The sequence below is a fragment of the Morone saxatilis genome, unplaced genomic scaffold (assembly GCF_004916995.1).
Source record: "Morone saxatilis isolate NCDOM2014 unplaced genomic scaffold, NCSU_SB_2.0 Contig9, whole genome shotgun sequence".
In the NCBI taxonomy this organism is placed as follows: Eukaryota; Metazoa; Chordata; class Actinopteri; family Moronidae; genus Morone; species Morone saxatilis.
Window position 1 is genome coordinate 20056931 of NW_023340268.1, and position 12091 is coordinate 20069021.

Here is a 12091-nt window from a genome sequence, read left to right on the forward strand (position 1 = left end):
TTTCCAGGACGCCTGGGAACCCTGATCAGTGGGTTTTAATTCTAATATGAAAGGCACAAATGAGAGACTGAAGAACAAGCAGGGGGACTCATAGTGGGTTTTTAGAAATATTCCGAGTGTGTGGGCAGTAGTGTTGAAGGTACGGTCTCTGAGATTTGCCACCATAAGACCAAACAGGACTTTAGAGCTCCGTCATTTGCCGTCGTTCCCCAACACAAGCCCTGAATGAATATTGTGAAGTATAATGAAGTGTTGTGTTCAGCCGCACTGCTCATGCTGATCTTGTGATAGGGGAAAAACACATTCCCTCTGCATTACTTGCCAAATGTGTGTGTGTGTGTGTTGCACTGGGGAATCCTGCATTGAAGGAACACAATAAATCACATTTTAGCAGGATCATGTGATTAATGGAGGGAGGGCAGTGAAGCATTTGGAAATCCCTGCTGACCGGGCTTGATGACATTGTGTTTGCCACTTCTGAACAAAACCAATGCGCCCATTCCCAAAGTAGTTTGTATAAAAAGAGCAGGTTATCACACAGGGTTAGGAATCGCACACCACATATGTCCAAACCCATTCTACATAATGAAATCCGGCTACAAAGAAAAGGTCTAATTCGATGGCCAACGGCCCCACCTGCAGGACAGAAGGGTTGCCTAAACCTGATTACAGACATTGAACAGGATGTCAACTTTATTGAGTATAATGACAAGTGAATATACAGAATATTGAGAAAGAAACTTTATACTGACAACAAAAATGTAAAAGATATCAAAAATGGTCCCTCAGAATAACTTGTGTGCAACATATAATAAGGCACTGCTGTTATAAAACTGAGCACTACAACAAAGCGGTGCAATAAAAAAATAACATGCATAACTAAAATCTAGTTTGCACGATTTGGACGTCCATGCTAGAGCTGCAACGGTTAGTTGATCAATCGATTAGTTGTCAACTTTTAAATGAATCACATTAAATCATTTTTTAAAGCCAAAATATCAAACCTTTTCGATTTCTGCTTTCTTCAGTCCTCTCTGACAGTAAACTGAATGTCTTTGGGTTGTCGACAAAACAAGGCGTTTGAAGACGTCACCTTGGGCTTTGGGAGACAGTGATCAACATTTTGTCAGTTTCTGACATTTTCTGAATTAAACAACTAATCAATCGAGAAAATGACTGACTCATGATCGATAATGAAAATCATTGTTAGTTGCAGCTATAGTCCATGGAATCCAAGTGATTTAAAGGAAACAATATAAAAAGTATGAACAATTAACATTAATGTAGTGAAACAAAGCCAAAACATCCATTCCCCATAGGGATCAACTAAGTTTCATTTGGTGTCGTCCAATAAAAGCTGTGTAGTGCTCTCAATCAGAATCTCAGTAACAGTGGAAAGACAAAATAACCTGAGGTGGAAAAACTGCTATGTGTGATTAAATCTCAACTCAAACGATTCTTTTGCTCATTTCAACTTTCATTTGCTGATTTTAAATGTGGTGTTGCAAGCAAATCAAACAGATCGATTTAAAGCTAAAGCTATCCTGGTGCAAATAGCAAGAGGCTGGCAGCCACATGTTGACAGACTTCGTTTAGTTGAAGTCTCTGTCGGGGAGCACCAGCGGGGCCACCAGGGTCCACAGGTAAATGGCCAAGCCGAGCCAGCTGGAGCAGATCTTCACCCACACGGCCGGCATGGTGGTCTGCATGATGCTGTAATCGGTCCCGGGCCTGATGAGCCGAGAACAGAGAGAGGTCAGTGTCTGGAGGAGTTAGCAGAGTTGGACAAATAACAGATACTTACTTGTACCAGTTGGTGAGGGTCATCATGATGTAGAGGGAGGCCAGCAGGAGGCTGAAGTGGAAGAAGGAGTAGCTGTAGGTGACAGCCTCCTCTTCGTTGTCCACGGCCCGTCGGACTCCGTCCTCCCCCTCCACGGACTCGACGGCGGTCAGACCCTGGCCCTCCTCAGTCTGCATCAGCTTGTTCACCTGGGAGTTGTTGGAGGAGCGGATACTGTGGCGGGTGAGAGTGCGAGAAGTCATCTTGACATACAGTAACGAATGACAGGAGAATCTGAAATATCTCTAATTTCCAGGACAATGCAGATTATTTCCAGGATATTGGGTCATTTTAATCATTTCCAGGTGTTTTCATGACTGGAAGTCATAATTATAGTTATAATTTCCGGGTTTTCCAGGAGGCGTGGGAATCAAGTGTGAACCTATTGTGACGTCACCCATTGGTTTGTGGGCCACGTTTTTAAACCTTGAGTTTGGCGTTATGGTTGACAGTTTGTCGGAGCCAGCGGAGGTGACGAACTGCGAATTGAGCCGCTCTCATTGGCTCGCCTTGTCACACACAATCTGGTATTACAGCTAAACAGTACACCACCAGTAAATATGTTTCTGAAAAGAGCCAATGGAGCTGCCCCCTACTGGCCAGTACATAGAATGCAGGTTCTGCAGAAGACACTTCTGTGTTGGCTTCACTTCACAGACCTGGAAGTTCTGTGCATTATATGTACTGTCAGTGGTGGGAAGTAATGTGCGGTTTGTGACAGCAGGAAAAAGATGCAACTTGCAGCAACACTTAAGTGTTTCAAGTTATTTAAATGTCTACAGTCTTCTTGTAAAGGCGAGCCATGACCATGACAGGGAACCTAAAAACCAGCAGTAACAGGGTAATACCTGGCGTAGAGAGTGCAGAACAAGAAAATGAGCAATCCCACGATGCTCTGTGCGTCCCACCACTGGACGTTTTCTTTAGGAGGAGCAGGACCTGGTGGTGGAGTTGGGCTGGCGGGCTGGACCAAACTCAACAGACTGGGGTTACACTGCCGATCTGAGGTTGGAAACAAACAGTTCACAGCAGACAATGGGGCAACTAGTTGTTATTACAGCCACAGGGAGTTCCTTTATTGTCCTCCTATTATCCTGCTTCAAGTTCTGGATAAAATGCAGTCATGTTGTGACTCGTTGGACTTACTGGGGTTGTTGGTCATGGCTGACCAGGTGACATACATGGTGTAGAGGGAGATGAGGGAGGCCTGGAGCAGACCTGAGCTCGGCTGGGCCTCCTGGGGAGACACGGGATGAGTCGAGAAATGAATCATTGTGCCAGACAGTAAGACAAAACTCTAAACATTCCTCACTCAGAACAAAGGCTCATGGCTGGGACACATTATTTCCATATTAGCTGGTCTTGTAGATTGAGCATCAAAAAGCAGGTATTCTCATTTCTTGCAAATATACATACATCATTGAGAGTGGAGTATTATACAGCAACAACAGCTAGGTAGCCTCAGTCCATAAATATCCATAACATCTGGCTTTTACCTGAACTTTGGGCAGAATGGCCACGATGGACACAATGATGCAGAATATGAAGTTGAGGCTGATGAAGACCTTGTGCTCCGTGCAGCCGTCAGGCTGGATGTAGAACACGTAGAAGAGCACAACAGCAGTGAAAGCCAAGGCGAAGTTGATGAAGGTGACGGAAAGCAGAGCTGCGCGGAAAACATGAGCAAAGGGTAAAGTCATTAGACAAGTTCAGTCGGTGTTACCTACGTCTGCAGCTTATGTAGTTTGATTGATTCATCACTACACTGGTACACAGACACAAAAACATGTCAGTCCCTCTGGGAGTTTGCAGACTTTCTTTGGGATTGTTGTGGCCTAAATTGCTGGATTTTCTGGCAGTTTTCAAAAAAATTGCGATGCATGTTGTGACATTCCAGGAGAAACTGAAAATCAATTTTGATTACCGTATTATTAGTTTTTAGTATAATTCCTAAAGGCAACTAAAGGCAACTTGTTCCAGTGAGAATACAATCCCACTGGACAGGGTAAATGTAAGATGTGTACATGTCTCCATGGTCTGCATCTTCACAACTAGATACAAGAAAGTGAGTTTGGTGATGTGCGACTCAAAGTTTTGTGCAGGAAACTACAACGATTGGTCAAATTTGTGGAAAGGTTGCTGTGATTGGACAGGTCTGAATTTTATACTTGCACTTTTAGGACCAGTGTGTAAAATTTAGTGGCATCTAGCAGTAAGTTGCAGATTGCAACCATCTGAGTACAACTCAGCCTTCCAAGTGTATAGGAGAAACTATAGTGGCAGTGGAACTCTGTCCTATCTAGAGCCAGTGTTCTGGGCTACTGTAGAAACATGGTGGTTCAACATGGTGGACTCTGTAGAAGAGCACCTGCTCCTTCTGTAGATTCTAACAAAAACACAACAATTCCTATTTTCAGGTGATTGTACGCTAATAGAAACATAGCTATGAATATTATATTCCATTTCTGACAATAATCCTCCTAAATGTTTTAAACACTGGACCTTTAAAGGTTCTTTGTGATAAGTGGAGGGTGTGCTGCCCTTCTACCTGCAAACCAGCACTTGCGGTTTCCGTCCTCTGCCCTCTCCAGCCAGGACTGGTTCCAGGAATGGGCGAAGTCCACCAGCAGGATGAGCTGGATGACGATGAACATAAAGGAGCCCACCACGCCAAAGTAATACCACACTGAAAGCAAAAGGATTCATTTGTTCAGAGGGTTATTAGGCACTCATTTACAGTTGTAAAGCATAAAGCAAGAGGCTCTCCGTACAGTGTGTGCCATTGTAGGTTAACAAGGATGACATCGTTATATAAACGGATGTTTCGCTTATTTATTAACGAACATCAGAATTGACAATTGAACGTTCACTTGAGTGGGTACAAGTGGTTATTTAACATGAACACAAACTGACAATAATCAAGGTTATTATAGTTAACTATAACTGAAATAAAAACTAAAACTAGGTTTGAAAAACATTTTAGTTAATTGAAAAATATAGATTAAATATTCTGTACTGTACAAAACTAAAGTAAAATAAAAAATATACAGGAAATGACTTTTGTTTGTTCAAGTTTGTCAAAAGCCTATTTTTCTCTACAAAGCCCTTTTTTTCAACAGCTGTCAAAATGAAATCTAAACGCAAGCAGTCGTACATATACTAAAGTTATGATTTTTAAAAATTAAAAATGATTAAAACAAAGACTTTCTGATAGAAGAATCGAAATCTAAGCTTCCATATTGGCACTCTTTGATACATTGAGGTTCAATATCAAGCCCTAATTGTAACTTGCTTTGCACTCAAACCAAGCAGTAGCATATTGTAGCACATTCGTTTGAAGGTGTGTGAGCTGTGTGTCAGCTTCATACCTGTCGTAAACATGCCGTCTGGAATGAAGAAAGCTCCCACAGTTAGACCGACCAGCACCAGGAACTTAAAGAACCAGAAACTGAGGGGAAAAAAAAGTTACTCTCAGAATGTACAGAACAAGTTTGTTTTTTTCTGTTTTTGATGCAGTCCCCATGTTCGGCCACCAGAGTGCAGCATGCTTTCGTCACACAGGACTGTGGCGCTGATGTGCACAGTACGAACCCATTTTGGATGGCGGCTCGGGGGTCCTTGCTGCTGCGCACTCGGATCATGATGATGGAGAAGAGGAAGAAGAAGCAGGCCATGGCGAAGCACATGCGGTACACTGACTTGTAGCCAACAATGATGTCACAGTTCACTTTGTTCTCCATGCCGGGAATGGTGGTTCCGCCAACACAGAAGCCTGGAATCTGACAGAGTGGGCGCACACGAAGGAAATAATGGGTGGGGGGGCAGGCAAGGATTCAAATTGTAAAATAACAATCATAATGCAAGCATCCAGTCCGGCTGCTCTGTAGTGTCACTGTCGCGGGGTTACAGCCTTATGAAACCCAGCGGAATTATTTTCCTATTTTGGCTTGAACTGGATATGAACTGTGGGCCATAAAATGAAATGAAACCCGTGCCTATTAAAGAGTCTGATGCAACCCCCCCCCAGTATGCAGCATTAACTTGTATCTAATCTAGTCTTATCTAATGTACCTTTTTAAGATGTTCCTCCATGCCTGGGAGAATCATAATGACGGACACCATAGTCCCGAGCAGCATCAGGAAGGAGAAGGCCAGCCGGCTCACGGTGGAGTTGTACGTTGACGGGCAGCATGATGACAAGAGGCAGGGGGCCGAGCCACACAAACAGGACGCCTGGAGAAGACAAGAGGGAGAGAATTAGCAAGGCCTTCGTACAGATTCATATTTGATGAAACTCGGGGACGGGGCTCTGGGCTGTGGGATAATCAGGATAATGCATGCATGGCTTGCAACGACTGTGGAACTGAGAAAAATAAAAAAATACATAACAGTGTGTCTGCTGCCGGGGCAACAATCGTTCTCCTGCTCCTGCACGCTTCCAGAGAAGCAGAGACAAATGAGTTACAGTGGCAGTAATCAGGCCTGTGATTAGAGCTGCCATCATGACAAATCCCCCCCCCCCTCTCCGTTTCTTATCCAGCGCTGTGAACGGGATCAGAGGATTCAGATGCACACTGCGGCTCAGAGGTGAGTGAAGCGCTGAGGCGGAGACTGTAGCTGGGCTCAGCCATCCTTCACTAAGTGTGAGTGTGCACCACAGTACACAAGCCCTGGGTGTAAACACTGCGGCCGTAACGACAGGATCCCTGTTTCCATGGTTCAGAGCGGCCTGCTGCCCGGGCAACAAACAACTCTTACACATAACTCTATTCCTATAATCAGCAGGGATGTACCGATGTATCAGATAACATTGGTTTTAGCAGATATTCGCTTTGTTGACTGACGACGTGCTTGGCTGTTCTGAGCGGACAGAAGAATACTCGTTCTTTACTGACATGTTAGCTTATCCTATCAACTGTTTGTGTTTCTAAAACTAATTCTAACTAAATATGCACCTAGGTTTACAATTTTCCAGGATAACTTTGATTTTTTCCAGGATATTTGGTCATTCGAATACATTTCCAGGTGTTTCCACGACTGGAAAACCAGTCTCTAAATATCCAGAATCGGTGCGTCAAGACAAAAAGCACAAAAACACCAAAACAAAAGAATATTACAAAGAACTCATAGTGATAATAACACAGGATATTAAAAAGTACAGTGCACATATAAACTGCCTTTTATATGTTCTATTTTGCTAACTAAAAAGGGCTGAGTGTCTAACCTCAATAACCTCACAGCTTCTTTTTTAAAAAAGGAGTTCTGTAGAAGAATGATGTTAAGTGAATGAACAGAAAATGTCAAGACCCCTGTGTTCACCAGGGATGATTTGGTGAGTCAGATTTGAAAAATATATTTTTTTTTTTTCTGTTTTACTCAAGTGTTACAAATACATTCTTAATTTAGACGTTATCAGTGTTAAAAATATAATACACATGTCAAATATATTGTATATAATGTGATGGACACACCAAGCACAGAGCAACAAAACAGTGACAGCCCTCCGAAGGGGATGACGTAACCTAGGATCCGGAGCAAGACCCGGAAATTGCCTTTTTAGAAAAACACCTTGCTGATGGGTGTGACGTCACATAGCGCTTCACGCTGCGCATATTTCTCACTGACAACAGTAACTCCAAAACAATAACAGACGGATTATTTTATAAGAGAACTGGAAATAACGTCAAAGGGCGGCTCACATACGCCACTGCTAGCACACCAAACTCTATTCAGAAATCTGGCAACTCACTGCCACCTTGTAACGTTATATCGCCTCGTAGAAACGTCACTGTGCGAAAACATTTCCGGGGTGGTCTAAGAGTTAACTTAACTTGGGTTTAACGTTCAATAAACGAAGTTGGCACAGGTTTGTTCACTTTAAATGACTGGTGCCTTATTGTCACTACTTTCAGCAGTGGAGGACGGTTAACAAACGCAAATACGTCAGAGCAAATTTAAGTAACTTTAATGTCTTAGGTTACCTGGTTTGTAATAGTGAGATACGCCGAATTGAACAACTAACTAGTATTTAATTATTCCTGAATAAATATGTCACATGACACGTTTACATATGTTTGCTTATAGCAGCAGTAAAATGTCTGATTCTAAAAGCTAGTTTGACGTTTCGATAACATAACGTAATGTTGCCTTGGCTAAACAACGCGTGAACCCAACGCTAGGTAAATTAGGCAAGAAACTGTAAGAAATACTAAGTTTACGTTTATCGTGTAGCAACAACACAGCCGGCAAATGTATACTCACACAGTTGGCAAGGCAACTCACTGCCAAACAAGCACCCATTTTGGTTTAATCCACAGTTCTGAAGAAAGTCCTAAAAGCTTAAAAACTTCAGGAAGAAACTGAGTCAAGATGGCGATGTCAAGTTAGTTAAAAAAAAAAAAAGACACGGAAATCTGTCTAGTTGCTTCAAAATAAAAGCTTTCTCACGCATACACGTACAGAAATATAATATGGTATGCACAATAACGGGATATGACACTATTTCAGTTTGTTTATTATGTAATTTTGGGGTAAATATCAATATGGAATGCGACGAATCCACGTGCTATGCGTTGACGTTCTCAGTTTTATTTTGAAGGCAAATTCTATTCTATCTATTTCCGGCATTGTTTGGGTAAATTCGGGGAAAGAAAATGAGTTCCCTTGACAAAGGGCTGTGCAGATGAACTGTTGCTTGTTGACTCAACACCTAGACTGTGATTGGCCTAGTGAGCCGTCACTCCAAAAACTTGACCAATTGGATGTTAATGCGCAAAAGCGAAACCATCAGTACAGTATATTTATGTAGTTCAAGTAAATTCAAAAAATTCAAGTTAAGTTTATTATGTAAAATGTTTAGACCACATATTTCACTAAACAATGGCTAAAAAAAGTCAACATGATGGAAAAAACTCAGTGTTGAAGGTTAGATAGAAGGTTTTTGCTATTTACTGTATGACAAACCCTTATGTCCTAATACACTGTTGTAATCAATGTTAGTTGCAATCGTAATGAAATGTATTTTATTTATTCCTAATTGTATTGTGTTTTCTACCGTTTTTCACCTTGTTAGGTCTCGTGATGTGTTTGTGGAAATCAAAATTGTGATTACTGTGGCTTTGTTGAGTTTTTGCCTCCTGCAGCATCTCATATTATTCTAATTTAAGAAACACAAACTGGTTAGTATTAAAGTCTGCAAATCAGCCAGCGTGCTACAGTCTTTACTCCCCACTGGAGATATGTTGTTATTGTTCTTCTTCATAAATTAAAACATTTCATACTGAAGCTTTATATCCTATAATAACCACTCTGAGCAAGGTGTGTGCACTATTCTGAAGTCTGTGCCAGGATATTTATTACAAGGATATTATAGTCATGTTGTTTCCAGTTGCTTGCCTCAGTAATACGGATTCACACTTACGTCTTTTACCTTAACAGACCTCTTGTCTATCATTCAGTAAACTGACGACCCCTGACCAAGTGACATATTTCATATTATATTAAACAATATACAATGAACCCAAACAGTGAACTCACTCACTAACTGCAGGACGTTTGTGTAAAATGAGTGATATGGATACATTGGATTTTTAGCAGATTATTTCCTGTTAAGTAAATTTTACCCAATTCTATGAAAGTCTATATCTTTTTTTAATCATTTTTATCAATCATACAGACTTAATAGGTTTCCTTTTTGAGAAATTCACTTTTCAGTGTTTTCTTCTCATTGTTCTATCAGTTCTTTGCTTGTTTTAACTGCATGCTTTTCTAATGCAGGACGAGGCTGTTTATGAGAAACTGAAGGCTCTGTCAATATAGTTTGTGTTCAGGTCTTTAAAGTTTAGATCTTAAATAATAATCTAAACTTTAAAAATATTGGTTTACTTCACCTTTAAATGGACTTTTCTTCACAGAAATGAACCAAATGCTGAGAAATAGGCCTACAGTGTATATTTTCGTTTTTGTACACCCCTTAAAATCAAGAAGACCTCGCGACCCCTCGTGAAGCTTTGGCGATCCCCCAGGTAAGGAACCACTGCTCTGAAGGAAGACTAGATCATTTTTGTATACTTTATTTTTAAATGAATAAACACAGCAGTGTAACAGTCAGGATACTAGGTGTGTTTACCATTTAAACCTGATTCTGTTCGGTGTGGTTGGACTGTCGAGGTCACAGCCAATCCATAAGGTTTTTTGATGTTTGTCTCTGTTGGGAGTCTGACGGTCATTAAAGATGAACTGTGACACTCACTGTGTCTTCAGAGGAGCGAAGGGGAAGTCTGATAAATGTCCTCCAGCGATGTCACTTGAGTCAGGGGGCAGTCTGCTAACACACCTGAATCTCTAAAGGAACTGCTGGCGGTTGCGTTGCTTTGTGGGTAATGTAGGCGCCAGGCTCTGACAAGGAAGAATCCATGGACAAAAATAAAGACAATAATTCTGATTCTGCTGCATTGATCCTATTGAAAACTGTCCATCATGAGTCCGACAGTGTTAGCGCAAAGCTAAATCAGAGGAGTACTACAGCCTGTTATTCCCTTCCTGTCCAGCAGTAGTCCTTCCATCATTTGTCATCATCCACCTGCACACATGCTCCTGATTCCCTCATCTGCTCCCCATAGTATTCCAGCAGATTATCTGTTGTGCCATCCAACCATCTGCTTATTTTGCCTTGCCTTTTTTTGTGTGTTTGTTTTTTATCCTTTCCATATTTGGACACTTTCCTGCCAGCTTATGCCTCTTTGGATCTGGGCTCTTGTTCTGATTGTCTGCCTTCTGCTGTACCTTGTTCTGTTCATAGACCCAGTGAAATGAACTTGACCTGTTTGGTCTGTGAGTTGTGCATTAAACTTGGTTTAACTAAGCCATTACTTAGCCTCACTGTTTTTTTGTTTTGTTATGTTGTTTTTCAGAACTTAAAAATCCCCTCCAGACGTGTATTAAGACATACATACAAATTATTTGGAACAATCATGTCTGATGTGTGTGTTATGCAAAAAAAAAAAAAAATCTGTATTAAAATCTTTAAGAGGCATCTACTCCTTCTGCCTGATTATATTCATTTCTTAAAGGACCAGTGTGTAGGATTTAGATGCAGATCGCAGCTCCCTCGCTTGGCTATTAAACATTAAACTGATTTATTAAAAATGCTCTCTTCTTATATACGTTCTTTTTTTCTGATCAATAATGTTGTCCAGGGTGCGAGTGCAGAGGCGTGTTTAGCCCAGTGGGGGGCGCTGCTGTGCTCTTGCTGCAGCGAGGAGCAGCCAGTGGAGGTGAAGCTGGCGGCCGCCAAGGTTCTGGTCGACTGTGCCGCCTCTGTGCTGAGCAGCCCTCATCTGCCACTGGGTGAGTCTCAGTTATTGAATCACATCAGGAAATATTTCATATTTACCTCCACAGACAGTGACGATAAATACTTGAAAGTGAACACACACATGAGGTTTAGGCCTTAAAATGTCTGAAATATTGATTGGATTAATGAAGTTAACGTGATGTAACCAGGGTTCCCACACATCCTGGACAACCTGGACATTCAGAGACAAGTTTTCCAGCCATGGAAACATCTGGATATTAATTAAAATGACGACATTTCCTGGAAATAATTTATGTTGTCCTGAAAAACTGTCATTTATAATTGTATTTTAGCCCATTTTAGATGCTGTTGTTTTGTTCTGTTGGTGGGATAAACTACGTTGTATGGCACTTGAAAGCGGGTTTACCAGACACAAAGCGGAACAGAAAAACGCTCCCTTTTAATTATGTTTTTTTTGAAAATGCTGTAGACGGTTAAATCTACTCGCATACAGCCTGATAATGATCAGATTTATTGCTGTGGTCAATAAATACATGCCACAAACACTTTTACTCTTTCTTTTCTGTTAATAGACTTTTTAAAAAGTTTTAAATTTAACGTTAACTGTAATTAACTGTAGCCAATTAGTCAGAGACTGCAGCAGAATAATCAGCTATAACAGCCGAGCACGCCACAAAAGTCAGTGACTCATAAACGCTGCCCACCGTTGTTAACAAGTGTCCAGCTGTCCTGTATTGTCAAGAAAAGTCCTGGAAAAGTGATTTGTTGAAAGAGTGGAAACCCTGTGTAACAACTACAGAATGAAACTGAACCATTGCTGCTTTTCCTTCATATCCCTCGTGCTTTTTATTGAAATAGGTCTTTAACCTGTGTGTGTGTGTGTGTGTGTGTGTGTGTGTGTGCGTGTGCGTGTGTGTGTCTCTGTGTCTCTG

General features: G+C 41.3%; 1 protein-coding gene across 1 annotated transcript; it reads right to left on the bottom strand.

Annotated features, from left to right (window-relative positions):
* Positions 1 to 666: 666 nt before the first annotated feature.
* serinc2 (serine incorporator 2) lies at positions 667 to 8242 on the bottom strand. Its single transcript, XM_035681509.1, has 10 exons — positions 8105 to 8242; positions 5915 to 6076; positions 5435 to 5622; positions 5212 to 5291; positions 4392 to 4529; positions 3340 to 3509; positions 2990 to 3080; positions 2692 to 2845; positions 1805 to 2017; positions 667 to 1731 (listed from the first exon to the last, which is right to left on the bottom strand). Exons 1-10 carry the CDS (start codon positions 8141 to 8143, stop codon positions 1593 to 1595), a joined length of 1374 nt encoding a protein of 457 aa, XP_035537402.1. The 5' UTR covers positions 8144 to 8242; the 3' UTR covers positions 667 to 1592.
* Positions 8243 to 12091: the final 3849 nt, after the last annotated feature.